Source organism: Triturus cristatus, chromosome 2_1 (assembly GCF_964204655.1).
Source record: "Triturus cristatus chromosome 2_1, aTriCri1.1, whole genome shotgun sequence".
Lineage (NCBI taxonomy): Eukaryota > Metazoa > Chordata > Amphibia > Caudata > Salamandridae > Triturus > Triturus cristatus.
In genome coordinates, this window is record NC_140581.1 from 123,018,727 (window position 1) to 123,043,826 (window position 25,100).

At 47.7% G+C, this 25,100-nt stretch overlaps 1 protein-coding gene across 1 annotated transcript in view; it reads left to right on the plus strand.

The window, feature by feature from the left end:
• The window catches only part of DCAF12 (DDB1 and CUL4 associated factor 12), a 304,177-nt gene that overhangs the window by 111,272 nt on the left and 167,805 nt on the right, over positions 1-25,100 (plus strand). Inside the window, exon 5 of the mRNA XM_085628764.1 lies at positions 2,202-2,395. Within this exon, the coding sequence (XP_085484890.1) occupies positions 2,202-2,395 (194 nt within the window). The remainder of the gene's footprint in view (positions 1-2,201; positions 2,396-25,100) is intronic.

The window sequence follows — 25,100 nt, forward strand, 5'->3', positions numbered from 1 at the left end:
TCCATCATTTGTTTGTTGTAACGCTTTTCGCCCTAAGTGGGATGGGTATTCCCAGACGTGGGACCCGTGCTCACTACGCCACTGGAGTCAAGTTATCCTGGCTGATGACGGCTGATAGCCAGAAACCGGTCCTAGGATGCTTGATTCCGGTCCAGGGAAGACATGGCTTGGCAGTTCGGGCTGGACTGTTCCCATGAGGCACAGGGTCAAGACTGATTTGCATATGGGCATGTCTGAACTGGGGTGGCGTAGTGGGCAAAAGAACGATGGATTTAACCCAGATCTCTTGACTGGGGGAGAATGTCTGCATTGTCAGCATTCCGTCCATCATTTGTTTGTTGTAACGCTTTTCGCCCTAAGTGGGATGGGTATTCCCAGACGTGGGACCCGTGCTCACTACGCCACTGGAGTCAAGCTATCCTGGCTGATGACGGCTGATAGCCAGAAACCGGTCCTAGGATGCTTGATTCCGGTCCAGGGAAGACATGGCTTGGCAGTTCGGGCTGGACTGTTCCCATGAGGCACAGGGTCAAGACTGATTTGCATATGGGCATGTCTGAACTGGGGTGGCGTAGTGGGCAAAAGAACGATGGATTTAACCCAGATCTCTTGACTGGGGGAGAATGTCTGCATTGTCAGCATTCCGTCCATCATTTGTTTGTTGGAAAGAAATGTACAGCATATTGAATTGTAGAGCCTGAGTTACCGACCATTACACCTGAACGTTTCCAAGCCTATACAGCCTTTGTCTGAGGCGTGATAGATAGTGCTAGAGAACAGTTGAAGGGCATTTTTAAATAAAACGGAAAACAAAATGGCTCCTACATCATCTCACAGGTGAGTAAATAGTTACTAATCCTGTACACTTTAGTCGGACATCATTTAGTAAAATAAATGTTAAAAAAAAGAAAGATTGCATTTAAAGTAGAATTATTTTGGGGGGTGGGCCTAGATAACTATCACATTTGGATTTTATGGAAGAGACAACACTGAGGTAACAGATGATGCAACAGTCGATAGTTTCTGGCCATGCCATCATTTTTTGGACTATCTGGACTCATGTTACAAAGAGTCACAGAAATATAGAACCAAGGTTGGGGGATATAGATAATGGCAAGAAATTAAGTAGCAGCTCATATTTATGCCTAAGTGGTTAGACAGTATGTCAGTTGTCAAAAGCAGTCTCTTATTAATCCCCTCTGCCTCTCCAAAAACACAGTTCTCAGATTTCACCAGCTGATGATTTATCATTTTGTGCTGCATTTCAGTTCATATGGGGTACACTGTGTATACCTTAAAACTTGTCAGTCTCAGAGGAGCAATTGTTTACCTCTCACGGGTTGTACCCTCCTGTAATATGAATATTGATCTTTCTGAAGATGTTGCACACTCACAATGAGTGCCTGGTTCATCTTCAAAGGTTTACCGTGGTATGTTTTTTGAAGCGATGAAAGACCATTTTATTGGTGCATAAGGGCTATAGATCTGAAGTTGTAACACGGCAGAGCACAAGTGAATTATTTTAAAAAGATTGAAATGCTGGCACGTGCAAATGCAGACAGATTAAGTGGGGTAGGGGCAGTGCTGTTGCTACATCTAAGGGCCCTTCACTGGAAACCAATTTTCTGCAGAGTACTTAAATCAAATTGTATACTGATTTTTCCTCGCTCACGTGTACCATCCACATTAAACCTTTCTTATTTGTATGCTTGTTGAGCGTTTGTGCAAAGATGACACCCATATGGTAAATTCTTTATCTTAATAGTTGCTTTAATGTAGTATAGCATATGTCCAGTCTGTGTTGAAATTGTCGAAGTCTGTCGGCTCTCCAGTGCTGTCACTATTGACCTCTTTATGCCTTGATCAACTTTTCATTGTCAACTTCGGACAAAACCTTTTCTTAGTCAGTATGCTGTGAATTTATCTGAAAGTCAAATTATGTTTATTAATATCTTTCACAAAATGGAGAATAAATCATCTGACAGGCAAATATGATTTTTATGACACCCCTAAAACCAGGTTTTTATTGAACTGGTATGTTAAAAGACGTTCTTTTTTTTAAGGCAACCGGTATAAAATTAAATAATCCCAAATTGGCTCTTCCATTTTTTTCAAGCAGTGCTCTGCTTGCCTTCATCTTTACCAAAGTGATACCTGTGGGAGGTCTTTGCACATTGAGACTGTGGGATTTTGTATTCTAGGTTCGCGAGACGGCTCAATGGGCTTGTGGGAAGTGACAGAAGATGTGCTCAATAAAAGTGACTCAAGGTGCAACATTTCCAGAGTCCCAGTCTATGCTCACATTTCACACACTGTCCTGAAGGATATTCCCAAGGAGAACACTAATCCTGACAACTGCAAGGTCCGAGCACTGGCGTTCAATGACCGCAACAAGGTCAGTGAATTATTGTGTCTGGGTGTATTCCTTCCGATAGAAAGCTGTCTCCAGGTGTTTGAATGAACGTGAACATATCTTTCTAGTGGTGGGTGGGAACTGGGTTTTATACCTGTATTTGTTTTTAGTATTTTGTTTTAATATAAAAGGTAGTACATGATTTTCTACTGGTTTGGGTAACAGGCTAAATATACAGAATAAATGTTCTTCAAAACCAAAGAATGCAACCCCCAGAGAGATTCAATAGGTTTTAGAAAAAACCTATTACATATGTTATTTGGTATTCTGCAGAATAGGCATGTGGCCTACATTATTAACATTTAGGAATATTACAGCGGAGCTGGAAACTGTATTCACACTTGAGAATGTCTGTTGCCCTTAAGATACTCTCACAAGGTCAAGACACTAGCTATATGAGCCTTCCTGTTCCATTAATATTTTCTTGTGCGAAGGGGCTTTAGCACAATCTTCAACTTCATAGATATTCTACTACAAATGGCACAATGTCCAAACTCTCCTTGCCAGTAAATCAGGTGGGATTTATTTACATGATTCTCTTAAGGTCTGCAGTATGTATGTCACCAGTGTATCAATGGTCCCACTTGGACCTTTTTCTGAAGGTGGTTCTATGCTCTGTGGCTTTCGTTTTTTTGTTTTTGTTTGCATGTGTTGCTGTCAGACTTTTTCTAAAACCTATAGTTCATCCTATGCATGCACTGGTGAGCCCTAGGGAAATAAATATCCCTGTTGATGAATTGTTCTGAAGTTACCTAGAAAGAATTTTAAAATATAGTAAAATAAAAATTGTAAGGGGATGGTGCCGAAGGATGCAGAGTGGCTGCGCTTTCCTGTACTCCCGGTTTGGCCTTGTTTCTTCACTGGCTGTAATCACATATACAGCTCAGTGATCCATATAAAGGACCTCCCGCTGTGTAATTGAGTAGGGAGCCTCCAGAGACCGCTTTTGTACACTGTGGTGTTGCGGGCACAGCACAGTGGCGATGGACAGAACTTCCTGCCTAACACAGATGCAAAATGGAAGACACAGCATCGTTGAAACATAGAGCAGCCATGGTTCACTGGTGGAAAGTAGGATTTTCAGGTTGTCTGTAGTTAGGGCCATCACTCATGCTTTGGGGATGGTCTTGCAAATGTTGGAGGAAGGCACCTGTAAAATCAACACTGAGCTGCAGGACATGGGAAAGTTGCAGCAACGGACATTGAAGTCCCTTTTGATAGTAGAAGGCCAAGTTGAATCGCTTGACTGCCAAGTAGGTAAGATCCACGTTTTGGGGTGCCATTTCTATTACTGCTGCTCAAGGTGTTTCGCAGCTCATGAGATCCTTTTTTGTCGTTTAATAAATTATGATGCATCTAACGTTTCATTTATCCTAAATCAAAAATGGATTGATGCATCTTTCGTGCCTCCTGAATCACCAAAGAGGGTACATTAACTAAACTTTGATAGATGAGTGTAGTGCCCTTGATTTAAAAAAAAAAAGAAGCACATGCTTCAAATTTATTTTTCTATTTCTTTTTAACTTCTATATTTAGTATAACTTTGCACTGTAACAATTTGACTCTTGAATCAATAAATATTTGATTCTTAACCTTGTTTTTTTACATGGGTTAAATTTCGAGCCCCACACATTTCAGTACTTATGTACCATGTGCAGGGGCAATTTGTTTGTCCAAAAGATCAATTTGGATATGTTTGCATTGACTTATCCTTTTACCAAGATTATATTAAATCACATATCCTCATTTAGATCAAAAACTCTGTTATTCCATTACTATTGTTTACACGTCCTGCTATCATGCTTAGATCCTGTTATCATCTGGTCAAAGCACCAAATGATTTAGTGGTGAGAATAGCTAACTGGGGACCTTTAAAGACTCCCAATGCAACGTTAACTATTGTTGGTTGTACAATTATGGCAAACTTTGGTAACCTACCATTGCATAACCCCATTTTTAAACTTGGTGTGTGACACTGGTTTCAAACTTGGGACTATTGAAATGTTTAAGCTAGCTCTGTCAATCGGAAAGTGGCACAGTAACTCTGTTAAAATGGAATCTTTGGGGCATGGCTTGAGCGCCCGGCAAGATGGCCGCTCACTAGAGAGGTTCTGCCCGGCTGAGCCTACAATTCGACTATAATCTGCCTTTAGCACTGCCAGTAAATACTGAAAACTGATCGACTCCTACCACTGCTGTGTCCCGCCAAGATCGAAGCTGTATTGAGGCCCGGGACCGCTGCGGAGGCATCGGAAGCGAAGGTGCTGGGTCCGGAGACTATCCCCCAAAATGGCGGCGGCGAGGCCCGGTGACCGTTGTACGGTGGCCTAACCTGCAGTTTGCGGCGGTAGCAGAGTGCCACAAGCATACCGCGTACAGCCAGTGCTTACAGGAGACCCCTGCACTGAGCCGCTGCATTGCGCTGACGGGTGGACGCTAGCCTCGGAGTAGGCGAGTCTGGCGGCCTGAAGATCCTGCCTGAGCGCTGGGAACTAGGATACCTTAACTTAAGAGGGCCCCTGATATTTGAATATAAGGGAGAGGAGGGCAGGGGAAATAACTAGTATGGTGCTGTAAAAAAGTTCCTGCACTCTGAAGGGATCCCATATGCGATGCTATACCCTGCCCACTTAATGATTGTTACCTCCTGCGCCCTGATGAAGGACTTGTTGGACCTCGGTCCTTTCCGAAACGCGCGTCGGCGCCTTGTTTGTCAACCAATGGAAATTAAGGATTTCCTTTGTTATTTGTAGTCTTATATGTGTCATTCAAATTGTAATGTACATTCTTTGTAATTTATGATGTATTTTGTCTTTTTCTCTTTTTTAATTTTTCTCTTCATTATGTATTGTTGATTTATATGTTTTGTTTAGATATGTTCTGTGAGGTGTAACTTTGTGTATCGCCTACTAGGGCTATTTGAAGGATTGGCTCGCTCAATATTTATAAAAAATGTTTCTAGCTATTGTTCGAATTGAATATATCTTTTATATCTGTGTTTTTCTATACTATTGTTTTTCACCGAATAAACCAAAATGAAAATATTTTCTGTGGCAAAATGAGGTCCTTTAATGATTTTTGGATGTATCACCTATGAAATTAAATAGGGGGAGTTTTTATTGTTTGATCCTACCTGAGCGGCCTGGGGCTGCACTGAGAGCAACTGCGCACTCGACGACGGTTGCGGTATGTGGGGAGCGGCCTGCCCTCTGGCCGGTGTCCGCAGAGGTGACGCTGGTGGGGGGGGGCCGCGGCCTGCGGCTGGGAGTTAGAGTGCGGGGAGTGGCTAGCTGTGCGGGTGACGGGGAGAAGTCTGAGTCCGGTCTGGGGCCCCAACTGGTCCGGTTATAAACGGAGCCTGGAAAGACTGCGCAATTACTGCTGGACAACGGAGTGGCTCAGGAACAAGCTGAGGGGGGGGTCATGTAGGGCTGATTATACTTGTGGATGGACGTACTGAGTTTGTGCTGGTCCCGGCTGCATGCGAAGCAACACCATACCCTGCCCCAGAGGGCCCTCTGAGGCCCGCATTCTACTGGCGACACTTGAGCTGCGCGTTGTGCCGCATATGGGGGCACTTACATCCTGAGACAGTGGGATCCTTGTCCTCTGCTCTGGTGCGATGTTTGCTGCGGGGTTGTAACCCTATTGCACAAGCAGACGACTCACCTGCCCTACCGTGGGGCTCTGTTCGGCCTGACTTAACTGGGCCTGCGAAACCGGCCTGTGTCCAGCCATGGGGCTTACGGATGAATCGCAGCCTCGCCTCACGACTCTGCCGGACAGGCAGCGTAGCCTGCAATCTATAGAGGGGACAATGGCTGCGATCAATCACCGACTGAACCACATGTTGGCACAGCTGGAGAAACACAGTACACGTATGGTTGAAATTGAACGTGTGTCGGCGACGAAGGACGGACTGGGCGAAGTAGCGGGAAAGGCATTGAACATGGATAAAGTTTTATCCCTGATTCAGGCGAAGAACGAGGATGTGGAGGCCCGTTCTCGACGTAACAACATTCGCATTATGGGCCTTCCAGAATCCACAAATGTAGGCAAGATGGAACTATTTGTTAAGAACTTGGTGAAAAATTTTCTGATTAGATCAACTCTCTCCCATGTTTATAGTTTAGCGAGCGCACAGGTCCCTTGCAGCGCGTCCGGTACCAGGCGCCCCACCCCGCCCAGCGAGACTGTTAAATTACAGGGATCGGGATGTGATTCTGAGAATGTCCCACGAAAAGGGTAATATTGTGCAACAGGGCAACACTATTTCTTTCTTCCCTAACTTTAAGGTGGCGGTGCAGGCCGCAAGGCGGCAGTATGGTGCTGTAAAAAAGTTCCTGCACTCTGAAGGGATCCCATATGCGATGCTATACCCTGCCCACCTGCGTATTGGCTCAGTGGGTGATTTCAAAATATTCACAAACCCCAAGGCCGCTCTTGAACATGCTAAGCAATTGAAGAGGATGAGACGAGAGCCGCAAGTGGTCTCTGACACGGGGGAGTAATGGGGACTATTCAGCTGGCTTTTCCATTTCAATCCGATTGTTTTATTGTTAGTACAGAGTCGCATGACCTCACTGCTATTTTTCTCCGCAGGTTGCTTTCGCTGTGAGCCACTGTCGATATAGGCTATTATTTGTCCGGGGATAGGGGAGGCTGTTGGTACTAATGAGTGCAAGGCATAGGTACCATTGTTGGTCAGCCACCTCCTACTAGTTGGGAGGTTAGATGCGCGCTGACGCCCCCTACATGGGAGTACTTCACTTGTACTGGTTTTCTTGTTTTCTGGGTTGGGTGGGGAGGGTTGATGCTGAGATGGTTGTTTTTGGGGGGGTTGTTACTTCTTCCTTGGGATGGCTTTGGCTTGTTGGGGTGCCCGAAGTGGGTGTGGGGTTGGAGGGGAGAGGGTGAGTTTGGACCTAAATGGCCTGAGTTTTCCATCTGGCACGAGATCCTGAGTGTTGTGGTTTTTAGAACGATGCAGGAATGAGCTATGGTTATTTGACTGCCAGCGTTGGTATGCGTGTGGCTTTCAATTTCTCCTGAGGGTGTGCGCTATTGTAATCTGTTGCACTGTACATCTTAATGTCCTCATAATGTTTAGGTACCTCAAATGAGTATAGGCCCTATGAGCTGTAATATTAAATTTTTAACATGAAATGTACGAGGCCTCAACAGCCCAAAAAAGATACGAATGGTAATAGCGTGTATAGATAGACTGAAGGTGCACATGGCTATGTTGCAAGAGACTCATTTTACCCCCCTCACAGAACGGAGTGTAGGATTAAGGTGGGCGGGGGTGTGGATTGGCTCCTCCTACTCCTCATATTCCCGGGGAGTGATGATTCTGGTCAAGAAAGGGGTTCCCTTTCAGGTTCACGGCACAGATACGGATGATCAGGGACGGTTTGCCATAGTGCACGGGATGCTTGGGGGCACGAGTGTCCTTCTGGCGAATGTTTATGGTCCCAATGTGGATGATCACCCCTTCTTTGCGGATGTATGGCGCCGACTCTCTGCTTTCCCCATAGCTGAAATTGTCTTTGGGGGGTGGGGGGGGCGACTTTAACACATGCTTGGATGTTAATGTAGACAGAATGGGTGTGGGGGCACCGCGACATAGAGTATCCACTACCTCGCTTCTGGGCATGATGGAGGTGGGGGATTGCAGGATGTATGGCGTATGAGGCATCCGGATGCAAGGGAGAGCACGTTCATTTCAGCTGTGCATGGCACCTAGTTCAGGCTGGACTATTGGCTGTTGTCTGCTGATGCATGTACCTGGGTTGTAGATGTGACACACCTAGTGAAAACACTGTCCAATCATTCCCCAGTACTCCTGGAACTGAAGGGCCCGGGATTTGAACATCCCCCCATTTACGTGGAGACTGCAGCAGTCCTCCCTGACGGACCTGGTTTTCAGACATACAGTCGGTGAGGCCATTCATAACTTTTTGCGGGAAAACGAGGGATCTGTCGACAAGCAGGGAGTTCTGTGGGAAGCCTTTAAGGTAACCATTCGTGGAGTGTGTATAGGAGCCCAAGCCGGGGGTCCTGAAGGACCTATGCCGCAGGATCCAAAAGCTAGCTGTCGACATTGCAGCGCTGGAGCGAGCTTATGCCTCTGATCCTGCCCTGAGCTGTTGGCTGCGATACATGATCTAGTGACGGAACACAATGAGAACGTAGATCAGGAAATGGCACACAGATCCCGGAGGTGCATCGCCCGTTACTATGGAGAGGGAGGACGTCCTAGTCGCTCCTTGGCACAAAAGTTGTCGGCGCTGCGACACCAGACCCACATTACCGAAATGCTGGACAGGGAGGGTGTACGGCACTGTGGCACGACTGACATTAGTAACGTGGTGCGGGACTATTATTCTGAGCTTTATGGGGAGCAGGAACAGATCGGGCGGATGACATTAATGCTTTTTTGGACGATGTGGCACTTGGCTGGCTTCCTCCTAACTAAAGAGAATATCTTACGCTACCGTTCAGTGTGGAGGATGTGAAACAGGCCATAATGTCCCTCCCGACCTGCAAGGCAGCGGGATTGGGCGGACTCCCTAGCGAATTTTACAAGGCCTATGCAGATGATTTGGTACCGCGCCTCTTAGAAGTATTTGCTGAGGCGTATGAGTCGAGTGACCTTCCTCCCTCCATGCGGGAGGCTCTGCTCGTTATGCTCCTGAAACCTGAAAAGGAAGCAAATGTCTGTGATTCCTACAAGCCCCTATTCATTATAAATATCGACGCCAAAATATTGGCAAAAATAATTGCTACCAGGCTTCAGCCACTGGTCCCCAAGCTGGTCCTGCCAAACTAGTCTGGGTTTGTGCCCTCACGCTCCACAATGCATAATCCCCGCACAATCTTCTCGACCCTGCATTACTTCGAACAGGATTTCCAAGCAGTAGCCGTGCTATTAGATACGTCTAAGGCTTTCGACTCCTTTAAATGGGAGTTCATATTCACAGTTCTGCTGCGGATGGGCCTACCAGCATTCTTTTTAAAATGGATACATCTCCTGTATACAGCACCAGTGGCACGGGTTCACGTGAATGGCTGGGTCTCTGATCCATTCTTTATCAAACGCGGTACGAGACAGGGTTGTCCCCTGTCACCTATGCTATTTACCTTGGCACTGGAGCCCCTGGCATGCAAGCTAAGGCAGCTGCATGCCCAGGCGTCCCAGAGGTTTAGGCAGAGACCGTTGGTAGTGTCATTATATGCCGACGACATGATGCTATATGTCTGAGCACAATTCACCTGCCTGCGCTTCTTCATGAGTATGTTAAATGTGAGAGGTACTCAGGATTGGGCATAAATTGGACTAAGTCCACTACATTTCCGTTGACGGCGGGCACTGCGGAATTTGACTTGGACTATCCCCTGACGTGGTCTGTTGACCCGGTGAAGTATTTGGGCATATGGCTGCATAGAGATCCTGAAGTAGTGATAACGGCTAATTATGGCCATGCCATTGACAAGATTACAGACCAAGCTGCTCTCTGGGCTAAACTTCCACTTTCACTTGCGGATCGCATCGCTGTCATTAAAATGGCTTTCCTACCTAAGCTACTTTAACTATTTGTTAACATTCCTATTCGTCGGAATTAAGCTCTGTTCACTACGCAGTCGTCCCTCTTAACGTTTGTGTGGGGGTGGTGGAAAACCTCGCTGCAGTTGGAATGTATTGACGCAGCCCTTTGAACGTGGCGGCTTCGAGGCCCCAGACCTGCGCTTATATTATCTATGCGCTCAGGCGCAATTTGCGCACTTCTGTTTTTTTCCACAGAAGTTCCAACCGCATGTCGCGATCGAGGCGGACTCTGTTCTCCTTATGCCTCTGAGGGGGGCGACCTTGCTGGGCGGGAGTGGGGTACCACGCCTGGAAATCAGTCCGGTTCACTGTACTGCCTGGGTGTGGAAATCTCTTGCGAATTATTTGTATGCACCCTACTTACTGCTTACCGCACATCCTGATATATCAGCTGCTAGGGATCAGGCAGTCTTGAAAACTGTAGGAGAGTAGGGTCTGCTATCCTATGGTCACCCCAAATTTTTGCTTTTTGCTTCACTGGTTTTTGACATATTGAGGCTGTGGGCCTGCCAATCAGACCCCCAGCCTGCTGTTCTCTCTACTAAATTAAAACTATGCACCCTAGGTGCATAACCAATTGGAAGTGGATCACCCTGTCAGCCCCTGTACCAGTGTACACTAGGTACCCAGGGCATTGGTGTACCCAAGGCCTGCCAGGGGCTGCAGCATGTATTATGCCACCCCAGGCTTGGCCTAACAATCTGACACAACTGGCTGATCACTCAGCTGGGGTAAGTTGGTGTAATCACCTCTTACTTAGGTGTAGTATACCTATACCTAACCTTAAATGGGACACCTGGTAACCTATAAGTCACTCCTATGGCAGGCCTTAACAATCCTGAAGGCAGAGTGCTTGGTTCCATGTGAGATGGTGCTCTGGCATGAGCTGAGCCTGTCTGCAGTGGTCGGAACAACTTCCTTCTACTGTTTCCAGATATCGTCATACCATATACTCTTAAGTGCATTATGAACCTCGCGGTTAAATGCTATCTTTGGTTTGGCTTTATCAAAACATGTCGAGTAAGGTGTCATACGAATTGGAATACTAACCCCTCGCCAATTCTGGCGACGGGGTTAGCATTCCACCCTTCTAGAGGGACACGACATGTACAGTACCTGAAACCCGGGTAAAATCAGACATAGCCTCAGCTCCACAAAATGGATGCTGCCACCACAGACACAAGTCTGCCCTCCTGCTGCTGGGAGTCCTTCCAGCTTGGGAGGTGTGGACAAAGGGTTTCCTGCCAGGGGAGGTGCGTGCACCACCCCAGACAGGATTTTGTGTATTGGTCAGGTAGGGCTTGAAAGAAACCAGACATGCCTGTGGCTCACAAGGAGCCTCGGTGCATATGCCAGTTCAAACCGGTCCTGGGGCACACCAGTCCCGGGCCTGGGGCGAGCTGGACAAAGGGTTGGGGGTGTAACCACCCCCCTTCCTGGTCCCACCCATAGGGAGGGACCTAGCAGGTAGTCCGGCCCCTAGAATCCGCTTAAAGGTAGGAGCTGTGTCCTAAGACTTCAGACATCCTGGAATCAACTTGAAACTAAGAAGAAGACGGGAACTTCGACATTCTGCTGCACAGAAGACTGAAGAAAATCTCCCCTGTGGTCAGGGAGTGACCACCTTGCTAACGCAAGCACCATCCAGCGAATCACCGTCTGCTTTGCCGCCGCCTCCCGCCGGAGCCCGAGCCCAGAGACTGACAAGACCTGGACCTCCAGACCTCTCACCGCCCGATCCACAGTCCCTGAAAAGAGGAGACCCGTGGAGGCACCGAGACACGTGGAGCCAGCCATCTTGGAACGACTACGACAAGCTGACAAGTGCAACAACCGAGGCTCCCTCCAAGTTGTGCTTTGGGTCCTGAGAAGCCCAACCCTCGAGCAGCATCTGCACCAAAGGTGAGCCCTCCAGCATCTCCACGATCTGCGTGGGGCCCTTCTGCATTTTGCCACTCGACGCGCCTAACCGGTTGCTGGCCCGCTGGCTAGTGGCCATCTTGGCGACGAAATCTACGACAAACACCGCTGGTCTGGTTGCTCCAGACTGGCCCTTGCTCCCCTCCAAAGGAACAATTCCTCTGACCTTGCTGGTCAGAACCAACAGCTGATTTCCGAATCCTCCTACAATTGCTTTTGCCAAGGCTTGTTTGCTTCGATCCAGTCGCTGACACCGCCGACAGCGAGAGCCTGCGTGGGACAGCTCGTGAGCCGACTCCTGGACGTCGTCGACCTTCAGGGACCACGTGGCTGCGGAGACAAGCTACCCCTCATCACCTGTTTGCACCCGACATCGCCTGGTACCCACCTGGTGCCACGCTGGTCACTGGCTAGTGACTGTGAACACTGTCCCCTCTGCTTACAGGTCTTCAACATCTCCGATCCACTCTGGGATCCACTGCATCTCTCCCGGACCGACCGCCTGCAGCATCTTTGTCTTCAAGCTCCACGGAACAGATAGAAGAAACCCGACGCACTTCGAGGCCTATGCACCCGCTTCCTGTGGGTGAGGTAAAGCTGGTACTCCGGTGCCCATGTGTAGTAATACATCTCTAGTGCCTGTGTTCCAAATCTTAAGTTCCTAGTCAACCCGGAAGATCTCCTTTGCAGTAACTTTGTACTTTTTACGCACCCATTGAAACCTATGGGAGCACGCGTGTGACTATTTGCTCTGCACACGCCACCCGTGGACCTCCTGGTCACTAACTGACGTTAGCTCCTTGTAGGCCCAGCGATTCTAGAGGCCCTAGGCCTTTTCCCTTTTCTGTTCGTGGTACTTATACCACTATTTTAGTATATGGTTTGAGTGGCCACCAGGGCCTATCCATATAACGTGCAACTTCTGTGTATTCTGTGATAATCTTGTTTGACGATTTGTGCTCCTGTGCTCATAAAGAGACTAGGGGTTACTTTGAGAAATAAATACATATATATGTTGAATATATATCTGTGTGGTGTCCTTTCATTGGTATAAAAGGGGGTTGCATTTGGTAAAACAGCTGGCTTAACACGCTTCACGAGTTTAGCCTCAAAGACTGCTTAGCCTACGCTACCACTAGGGCAGCTAGTCCGAAAAGGTTGACTTACAACCACACCATAAGGGTTGCTTGGCATGGTACAAGGTGATCACTTTAACTAGTGAGCATCATATACCAGGCCAACTTCTCACATTGGTGAGCAGCGGTTGGATTTGAGCTTGCTGTGTTTTACCATTGTAATCTCTTGGTTACCAATTGAAAGATCACATAGGTACCTGTAGGTACATATAAAACAAGATTAGATATACATAAGTTCTACTGAACTTAGTTGTTGTAGAGCAAAGGGAGTAGCACACCCTGACTACAACTACTAGATAGGTTTAGTAGGTAAACCCAAGTGTAGGTAGATTGCAACACATCCACCCACACTTAAGAGCAATGGCCGGGGCAGAGGGGTCCACTGTACCCATCTCTGTTGAGAGTGACCCCCAGAGGGCACCATCCAGCTTTGCTACCCTTAATCAGAATGAGCTCAGGCATTTGGCAACTCTTAGAGGCCTTAAACAGCCCAAGAACCCAAACTCTGCTGAGCTCAGAGAGCTCTTACAGAATGATGAGAATCAGAGAGCACTCAAGAAAGCTTCCCAGTTAGCCCCCTTAGGGTCAGGAACAGGAGGCCCCCCTTCTGAAGATACTACAGAGGTACCCAGTTCCAATAGCCATCCCTTAGATGAGAACCATACTACAGGGGAGGAAAGTGGTGAGGATACAGAAAGTAGTGATGATGAAGGGAGAACTAGCCCAGTGCCAAGTATTATACTTGGCCCAGCTAAACTAAGGCTATTGGGGACTGACAATGGGTTCCCCCCATTGGATCTCCCCAGTGGACTTAACACAGGGCTTGGGAGGCAAAGGAATCGCTCAGGTGACTCCAATGCTTCTCATGGCTCTAGGGGCTCTCAAGGTCACTCCAGGAAAAGGATGACCACCCCTCAGAGGAGGGAACATGAGGCCAGAATGCAGGAAGCCCAGCTGAGGATCAGGAAGCAGGAGCTAGAAGTAGCCCTGATGGAAGAAAAACTGAACAAGGCTAGGCAACCTAGGGAGAGTGGGTCTATACCCACTGGTGGCAGCATTGTCCCTAAGGACAAAGATAGGGTCTTTGACAATAGGAACCTGTCTAAGGTTGTGCCCCCCTACAAAAGTGGGGATGACATCCACAAATGGATAACTGCTCTTGAGAGAGCCTGCAAAGTACAGCAGGTTCCTGAAGACCAGTGGGCAGCAATCCTCTGGCTCTCCTTTGAAGGAAGAGGCAGAGACAGACTCCTCACTGTTAGAGAAGAGGATGTCAGAAACTACAGAGTCCTGAAGAGTGTTCTGGTAGATGGGTTAGGCTTAACCACTGAACAGTACAGGTTAATGTTCAGAGACACCCAAAAGACACAGACTCAGGACTGGTCTGAATACATTGAATGTGCCACTAAGGCTTTGGAGGGTTGGTTGCTGGGAAGTAAGGTATCTGATTTTACAGGATTGTATAATTTGATGATGAGAGAACAGATTTTAAATAACTGTCAAAACCAGCAACTGCATCAACACTTGGTTGACTCTGATCTGACCTCTCCCCAAGAATTGGGAAAGAAGGCAGACAAATGGGTCAGAACCAGGGTTAAGCAAAAGAACCAGAACCAGGGCCAAGGGGGTGATCAGAAGAAAACAGACCAAAAGGGTGGAGATCAGAAACCTAAAGACCAGAAGTCTTCAACAGGGCCCCAAACTACTGCTAAGGAGGGTGGGTCCCAACAGTCCAAGAAGAAGAAAGAAGGTCAGAAGAAACCCTGGTGCAATCATTGTAAAAATACAACTCACTGGACTAGTGATTGCAAAAAGGGTGGAGCCCCCAACACTGTTGCCCCTAAGGCACCTGCTCCCAGTACTACTGTTAGCAGTGTTGGTCCCCAGACAAAGGGTGTAGTGGGAATCACTATGGGAACTGAAGGAGATTCTGACTTAGACAGAACCCTTACACAGGCAGTCTTGATCTGTGATGGGGACATTGATTTGTCCCTGACTGTGAGCCCCAGTAACCTGGGCAAGTACAGACAGACTCCTTTAATTAATGACAAAGTGGCTCAAGCCTACAGGGACACATGTGCCAGTGTCACTATGGTGACACCAGGCTTTGTGGACCCTGGACAGTACATACCAGGTGAGAACTACCTGGTGACCAATGCCAGCAATGCCACTACTTCACATAGGGTGGCAGTTGTTAACTTCTCATGGGGAGGGGTAACTGGCCTCAAAAGGGTTGTGGTTAGTGCAGACCTCCCAGTAGAATGTTTGTTGGGCAATGACCTAGAGAGTTCTCTATGGTCAGAAGTGGAGTACAGGACTCATGCAGAGATGTTAGGTATATCATCACATGTCCTTGCTGTGACCAGGTCACAGGCCAAAAAGTGCCTCACTGAACCTCAGGTCTTGGATCCTGGAACAATGGACCAAGCACCTACCAAGAAGAAGAACAGGAGGGTCAAGGCTGTGCCTTCCCCCCTGCCTCAGAGTGATGATCAGCCTTCCCAGGAAGCTGATCTAGAGGACCCTGAAGGAACTGTCCCTGAAGAGCTTGAACCTGATCAGGTTGAGTTTCTGGGGACAGGGGGACCTTCAAGGGCTGACTTGAGGCAGGCTCAGTTATCCTGTCCCTCTCTTGAACCCCTCAGACAGCTGGCTGCTGCTGAGGCTGCTGGGAATGCTCAAGGTACCCATAAAGTGTATTGGGATGAAGGGCTCCTTTATTCAGAGGCTAGAGACCCCAAGCCTGGTGCAACCAGGAGGTTGGTCATACCTCTGCAATTTAGGGGCTTCCTTCTTACCTTGGCCCATGACATTCCTTTAGCAGGACACTTAGGCCAGAACAAGACTTGGGACAGGCTTGTCCCTCACTTTCACTGGCCTCATATGAATGAAGATACAAAGGAGTTTTGTCGCTCCTGTGTTACCTGCCAAGCCAGTGGCAAATCAGGTGGCACAACAAAGGCCCCCCTAATACCACTACCTGTGGTGGGGGTCCCCTTTGAAAGAGTGGGAATAGACATAGTGGGTCCCATGGATCCTCCCACTGCATCTGGGCACAGATTTATACTGGTGGTAGTGGATCATGCCACCAGGTATCCAGAGGCAATTCCCCTTAGGACCACTACAGCTCCTGTTGTGGCCAGGGCCCTGCTGGGAGTATTCTCCAGAGTGGGGTTTCCTAAGGAGGTAGTATCTGACAGAGGTACCAACTTTATGTCAGGATACTTGACAGCTATGTGGAAGGAATGTGGTGTCAACTACAAGTTCACCACCCCTTATCACCCACAATGCAATGGGCTTGTTGAGAGATTCAACAAGACCCTAAAGGGTATGATCAAAGGATTACCTGAAAAGCTCAGGCGAAGATGGGATATCCTTCTACCCTGCCTTCTGTTTGCTTACAGAGAGGTCCCACAAAAAGGAGTTGGCTACAGCCCCTTTGAATTGTTGTTTGGGCACCCTGTGAGAGGCCCACTGTGTTTGGTGAAGGAAGGATGGGAGTTACCTCTCAAAAAGCCTAAGCTAGACATAGTGGACTATGTACTTGGTCTCCGCTCCAGGATGGCTGAGTATATGGAGAAGGCATCTAAAAACCTTGAGGCAAGCCAGGCCTTACAGAAAGCTTGGCATGACCAAAAGGCTGTCTTGGTTGAGTATCAGCCAGGACAGAAGGTATGGGTGTTGGAGCCAGTGGCCCCAGCAGCACTCCAAGACAAATGGTCTGGACCCCATACAATCCTGGAAAAGAAGGGAGAGGTCACCTACTTGGTGGACCTAGGAACTCCCAGGAGTCCCCACAGGGTACTCCATGTTAACAGGCTTAAAGCATATGTTGACAGGGCAGACATGGGCTTGCTCATGGCTACAGATGAGGGACAGGAGGAAGAGAGTGACCCTCTCCCAGACCTGTTGTCTCAGAACCCTGAAGATGGCTCAGTTGAAGGAGTGACCCTTGGAGGCAACCTCACTGCCCATCAGCAGACTGAATGTAGACAGGTTCTACAATCATTTTCACATATGTTTTCCTTGATACCTAGTCAAACTGACTGGTGTACCCATGTTGTGGACACTGGTGACAGTCTGCCTGTAAAGAACAAACTTTACAGACAACCTGACCACGTCAGGGACTGTATAAAGGCTGAGGTACATAAAATGCTGGAATTAGGTGTCATTGAACCCTCAGAGAGCCCCTGGGCTAGCCCAGTGGTTCTGGTCCCCAAACCTCACACCAAAGATGGCAAGAGAGAGATGAGGTTCTGTGTGGACTACAGAGGACTCAATGCTGTCACCAGGACAGATGCACACCCTATTCCAAGGGCAGATGAGCTCATAGACAAACTAGCTTCTGCAAAGTTTTTGAGCACATTTGACTTGACAGCTGGCTATTGGCAAATCAGGTTAGCTGAGGAGTCTAAGGCCAAAACAGCATTCTCAACCCCAGGTGGGCATTATCAGTTTGTGGTGATGCCCTTTGGTCTGAAGAATGCACCTGCCACCTTCCAAAGGCTGGTGAACCAAGTCCTTACTGGGTTGGATGACTTTTGCGCAGCATATCTTGATGACATTGCTGTCTTTAGTTCCACCTGGGAGGATCACCTGATCCACCTGAAGAAGGCTCTTGAGGCTCTGCAAAGGGCAGGCCTCACTATCAAGGCTACTAAGTGCCAGATAGGGCAGAGTAAGGTTGTGTATTTGGGCCACCTTGTAGGTGGGGGCCAAGTTCAACCACTGGAGAGTAAGATACAGTCCATCAAGGATTGGTCCCCTCCAACCACCCAGACTCAAGTTCGAGCTTTCTTGGGCTTGACTGGGTATTACAGGAAGTTTGTTAAGAACTATGGGTCCATTGTGACTCCTCTTAATGATCTGACATCCAAGAAGATGCCCAAAAAGGTTCAGTGGACAGTAAGCTGTCAAAAGGCATTTGATGACCTGAAGGAGGCCATGTGCTCTGCACCTATCCTGAAAAGTCCTGACTACTCCAAAGAGTTTATTGTCCAAACAGATGCTTCTGAGTTGGGTGTGGGAGCTGTGCTGTCACAACTTAATGTAGATGGTCAAGACCAACCCATTGCTTTTATTAGCAGAAGGTTGACCCCCAGAGAGAAGAATTGGTCAGCTATTGAGAGGGAGGCCTTTGCTGTGGTGTGGGCCCTGAAGAAGCTGAGGCCATACTTGTTTGGCACTCACTTCAAGATTCAGACCGACCATAAGCCCCTCTTGTGGCTAAATCAGATGAAGGGTGAAAACCCCAAACTGCTTAGGTGGTTCATTTCCCTACAGGGGATGGACTTTACAGTGGAGCACCGGCCAGGTACTGACCATGGGAATGCAGATGGTCTCTCCAGGTACTTCCACTTAGGACATGAAGACAAGACTGGTCAAGGCTAGTTTAATGTCCCAGCGTTTGGGGGGGGGTTGTGTAGGAGAGTAGGGTCTGCTATCCTATGGTCACCCCAAATTTTTGCTTTTTGCTTCACTGGTTTTTGACATATTGAGGCTGTGGGCCTGCCAATCAGACCCCCAGCCTGCTGTTCTCTCTACTAAATTAAAACTATGCACCCTAGGTGCATAACCAATTGGAAGTGGATCACCCTGTCAGCCCCTGTACCAGTGTACACTAGGTACCCAGGGCATTGGTGTACCCAAGGCCTGCCAGGGGCTGCAGCATGTATTATGCCACCCCAGGCTTGGCCTAACAATCTGACACAACTGGCTGATCACTCAGCTGGGGTAAGTTGGTGTAATCACCTCTTACTTAGGTGTAGTATACCTATACCTAACCTTAAATGGGACACCTGGTAACCTATAAGTCACTCCTATGGCAGGCCTTAACAATCCTGAAGGCAGAGTGCTTGGTTCCATGTGAGATGGTGCTCTGGCATGAGCTGAGCCTGTCTGCAGTGGTCGGAACAACTTCCTTCTACTGTTTCCAGATATCGTCATACCATATACTCTTAAGTGCATTATGAACCTCGCGGTTAAATGCTATCTTTGGTTTGGCTTTATCAAAACATGTCGAGTAAGGTGTCATACGAATTGGAATACTAACCCCTCGCCAATTCTGGCGACGGGGTTAGCATTCCACCCTTCTAGAGGGACACGACATGTACAGTACCTGAAACCCGGGTAAAATCAGACATAGCCTCAGCTCCACAAAATGGATGCTGCCACCACAGACACAAGTCTGCCCTCCTGCTGCTGGGAGTCCTTCCAGCTTGGGAGGTGTGGACAAAGGGTTTCCTGCCAGGGGAGGTGCGTGCACCACCCCAGACAGGATTTTGTGTATTGGTCAGGTAGGGCTTGAAAGAAACCAGACATGCCTGTGGCTCACAAGGAGCCTCGGTGCATATGCCAGTTCAAACCGGTCCTGGGGCACACCAGTCCCGGGCCTGGGGCGAGCTGGACAAAGGGTTGGGGGTGTAACCACCCCCCTTCCTGGTCCCACCCATAGGGAGGGACCTAGCAGGTAGTCCGGCCCCTAGAATCCGCTTAAAGGTAGGAGCTGTGTCCTAAGACTTCAGACATCCTGGAATCAACTTGAAACTAAGAAGAAGACGGGAACTTCGACATTCTGCTGCACAGAAGACTGAAGAAAATCTCCCCTGTGGTCAGGGAGTGACCACCTTGCTAACGCAAGCACGATCCAGCGAATCACCGTCTGCTTTGCCGCCGCCTCCCGCCGGAGCCCGAGCCCAGAGACTGACAAGACCTGGACCTCCAGACCTCTCACCGCCCGATCCACAGTCCCTGAAAAGAGGAGACCCGTGGAGGCACCGAGACACGTGGAGCCAGCCATCTTGGAACGACTACGACAAGCTGACAAGTGCAACAACCGAGGCTCCCTCCAAGTTGTGCTTTGGGTCCTGAGAAGCCCAACCCTCGAGCAGCATCTGCACCAAAGGTGAGCCCTCCAGCATCTCCACGATCTGCGTGGGGCCCTTCTGCATTTTGCCACTCGACGCGCCTAACCGGTTGCTGGCCCGCTGGCTAGTGGCCATCTTGGCGACGAAATCTACGACAAACGTCGCTGGTCTGGTTGCTCCAGACTGGCCCTTGCTCCCCTCCAAAGGAACAATTCCTCTGACCTTGCTGGTCAGAACCAACAGCTGATTTCCGAATCCTCCTACAATTGCTTTTGCCAAGGCTTGTTTGCTTCGATCCAGTCGCTGACACCGCCGACAGCGAGAGCCTGCGTGGGACAGCTCGTGAGCCGACTCCTGGACGTCGTCGACCTTCAGGGACCACGTGGCTGCGGAGACAAGCTACCCCTCATCACCTGTTTGCACCCGACATCGCCTGGTACCCACCTGGTGCCACGCTGGTCACTGGCTAGTGACTGTGAACACTGTCCCCTCTGCTTACAGGTCTTCAACATCTCCGATCCACTCTGGGATCCACTGCATCTCTCCCGGACCGACCGCCTGCAGCATCTTTGTCTTCAAGCTCCACGGAACAGATAGAAGAAACCCGACGCACTTCGAGGCCTATGCACCCGCTTCCTGTGGGTGAGGTAAAGCTGGTACTCCGGTGCCCATGTGTAGTAATACATCTCTAGTGCCTGTGTTCCAAATCTTAAGTTCCTAGTCAACCCGGAAGATCTCCTTTGCAGTAACTTTGTACTTTTTACGCACCCATTGAAACCTATGGGAGCACGCGTGTGACTATTTGCTCTGCACACGCCACCCGTGGACCTCCTGGTCACTAACTGACGTTAGCTCCTTGTAGGCCCAGCGATTCTAGAGGCCCTAGGCCTTTTCCCTTTTCTGTTCGTGGTACTTATACCACTATTTTAGTATATGGTTTGAGTGGCCACCAGGGCCTATCCATATAACGTGCAACTTCTGTGTATTCTGTGATAATCTTGTTTGACGATTTGTGCTCCTGTGCTCATAAAGAGACTAGGGGTTACTTTGAGAAATAAATACATATATATGTTGAATATATATCTGTGTGGTGTCCTTTCATTGGTATAAAAGGGGGTTGCATTTGGTAAAACAGCTGGCTTAACACGCTTCACGAGTTTAGCCTCAAAGACTGCTTAGCCTACGCTACCACTAGGGCAGCTAGTCCGAAAAGGTTGACTTACAACCACACCATAAGGGTTGCTTGGCATGGTACAAGGTGATCACTTTAACTAGTGAGCATCATATACCAGGCCAACTTCTCACAAAAACATTGCGTAAGGTGGGCATTATAAATATTGGCGATCTATATAAAAAAAAAAGGTCGGTTCTACACCCTAGCTGACCTGCAGGCGGGTCAGGCAACTGGAATGATGTTGGGGTTCACATATGTAAGGGTGCAACAGGCGATGCGGGATGTCTATCCAGAGTTCCCTACCGAACCGCGAACGTTACTAGCCTTGCGTGCGGTTTTAGGAGGGTAACAAAGACTAGGCCTCATTACTAAATTATACGATGCGTCTCGCCTGGAACACGAGCTGAGTGAATCCCCCTCTTATTTGAGATGGAATGGTATCCTGTCCACTCCACTGACATTGGAGGCTTGGAAGGCTTGCTGTGTTCTAACTGGGCACCTGACAGCGAACTGCAATCTCCTTATCATCCATTTTAAATATTTGCACCAACTTTATTATACTCCGACTCAGTTGCACAGATATGGTTTGCATGAGAATGCATGCTGTATGTGCTGCGGCCAGACTGATGCGGATTTTATACATTTAGCATGGTCGTGTGCTGGCATCTTACAATTTTGGACACGTGTCACACAGGTGTTAACTGATATCATTATGGAGCCGGATGGCTGTGTACCTGCGGTATGCCTGCTGGGATGGGTACAGAAATGTAAACCTTGTAATAGGCGCCTTGTGGCCATAGCAACTTTATTTGCAAAGAGAGCCGTGGCAAGGTGCTGGGGGGCACGATCTGTGCCCACGGTCAGGAGGTGGATTCAGGATTTAATATATTGTAGGACACAATTGGAAATATATGCAGATGAATTGCCCAAGGCTTCTCGGCCATAGGACTTCTGGGCTCCTCTCACCGGATATCTCATCACTCATCCAGATCTGATATAATTTGCCATACAGGTGGACATTGCATACAAGTCGTGTGCCATGGCAATGTCATTTGGGATGTCATATACCACAACTAATGTCACCAGAACCATACAAGTGCCAGGGTGGAGGGGGGTTGGGGGAGGGATAGGTTTGTTTTATTCATATTGTTGTTTCTTACTGACAAACAGCTTGTTCATGATGCATTGTCTTAGGAAGATCTGCTACCCCCATTTGTGGGAGGATGTGATTGTAATATCTACAAGCTGCTCAATAAAAAATAAAGGAATCTTTGGGCTAAGGGGTGGTAGATAATTATCAACTCATCACGTCCTTCCCCTCTTGAGAAAAACTACTGCAAGAACTGTTGCTGAACAACTATTTGTCTAAAAACTCCACTTGGTTCGTGACAACTAGGTTTTCTTCATGAGTGTGGCTTCAAGACGCCACTGGCTTGGTGGTGGACGAGCTTGAAACCTTCTTCATAGACGATGCAGCAATTCTGATCCTTTTAGAAGTATTATGCAGAATTCAGTACCATGGGTCACGGTATCCTAACCAAGCTTACAGAACTTGAGTTTGAAGGGCTCTATGGCAGAGTGGTTCATCTTGATTTTGAAAGCACTCCACCAATCTGTGCTCTTGTCATTTTTCACCTTTTTCATTGTTGCCATCTAGTACAGTATACCTAAAGGATCTTCCATTTCTTCTACATTGTTGAATAGTTATGTAAAGCACTGAACCAGACGTATCAGATATGGTTTCTGTGCACTTGAGGATACAAGCGATACTTAGCTGACCATTTGTCTACATTAGAACTCACCTCAAATTCTGTCCAAATTGGATGACTGTCTACGAAGCATACAGCAATTGTCTGACATGAATGAATCACAGATTTCTCAACTTAAGTGTAAACCATATACACTTACCAGGGACAAATCTGTAGTGTTGGTTAGACTCCTTCTGGTCGGCTTCTTCCAGCCCTCCTTTGGCTGCTTCTGCTAATGTTGAATCTTGAGGTTTTTAGACAAACTAAAATCTGTCTTCAAAGTATATTGTTAACTGAGTTTCCTCATTCTGGTTTAATGCATTATATCTGATTAGGGAAATCTCCCTTCCATCCCTTTTTTTTCGCACAGGTGATTTCGCCACAGCTCCATTGCTGCAACAGCATATTTTAGGGGATCCTCAGAATTACAATAGCCGATTGTAGTGTATCCATACTTTAGCTGTACACAAATCTGATAGACTGATAACATTTTACCAAATGGCAGCACCTAGTTAATATCTTCACTAGTTGCTGCTTAAGCACTGATTTCTGTTTAAGGATGCCGTTTAATGCACAGAATATGCTATGAAGCAAATAGTTTGTCTTCTTTAGAGAATCTCCAAGTATTTCTCTAGTAAGTTGCTGCAATCAGATTATAAATCTCTTTATCATATTCCACAACTCAAGCTTACGCCAGCTGGAAGATTGTTGATTGTTCGGTTCCTTGGCCCTAAACCCTGCACTCGTCGGCCATCCACTTACATAGCATTCAAAATTTGTTCTCCACCAGAATTTTCCTATTCAGTTAATTGGCATCTCTTCAGGGTGAAACAGTTGTACTACTTAGTACCAAGATGTTCCGGAGTGAACCTTTCTACTCAAGAGAAACTGAATAGATGCGTAGAAAATGACACGTTTTTGAAAATGTTCAGAAGCTGTATGTTTTTTTCCGTTTTTACTTGCATTCCTGACCTGCTTCCTTACCAGGAAAGAATGAAATTTGCACCGGTCAGGTTGGAACCTACACAGTCCCACAATCGCTGTAAAAATTTACCTGTAGGTGATGTAACCTTAACATGGGCTTTCTGCTGAGCATTTCACCTATCACCTACCTACTCTTGAATTTATGTATGGATGTTAGCGAATTAAACCATGTATTAAATAATTCTGTTAGGAAAATTGCAGGCCTAGAACAACATCAGCCTACAAATGATTCGCAACTTATTACGTTAAAATGTCGCTTCTACAGGGCTTCACAATATTAGTGAAGAATCAAAATTTCTCAACTGCTTGTTCAATAATTGATGGTGTAACTTCAAATTTAAGCATAGAGCCGGTTTTAAAAATCTTAAGTAGCTGTGTGACAACTGAAACATGTAGGAATGAGCATCTTTCATCCTCCAAAAACAGGCATGATAATCCAAGGACTGCGAACATCCGTATTTTGCAGTGTTGTAAACTTATAATTAGAAATCTCTTATTCAGCTAACCCAAGTTTAGTTTTTGCTTGCACTGCGTTCACACTTTATGAACTTTGAAAGCGCCTCCTTTCAATTAAACAAACTGCCTTGCAGAGCAGTACATTTGTATTTTTATGCATGTATCTCGCTAGTAAGATTCACCTGATAGCCTCTGAGGCGGAAGCCGGAGGTGTTTGTAACTCGCTTTTAAAATTGTCACTTAAATAACTTGTATTCACTGCTCTTTTTAAGCATACAAACGCTCTGCCTTACCTACTGGAAGCGCTGCTGACACGCGCTAATCCAGCTCATCAGCCTCGGGGAATCGCCATTACCGAGAGCACGCCAAAGGCGAAGCCACGCCCCCTGCGAGGCCACGCCCACCGACCCAGCCTATAAACGCTCTTCTAGCGCACCGACCCCCATTCACCTGATAGCCTCTGAGGCGGAAGCCGGAGGTGTTTGTAACTCGCTTTTAAAATTTGTCACTTAAATAACTTGTATTCACTGCTCTTTTTAAGCATACAAACGCTCTGCCTTACCTACTGGAAGCGCTGCTGACACGCGCTAATCCAGCTCATCAGCCTCGGGGAATCGCCATTACCGAGAGCACGCCAAAGGCGAAGCCACGCCCCCTGCGAGGCCACGCCCACCGACCCAGCCTATAAACGCTCTTCTAGCGCACCGACCCCCATTCACCTGATAGCCTCTGAGGCGGAAGCCGGAGGTGTTTGTAACTCGCTTTTAAAATTGTCACTTAAATAACTTGTATTC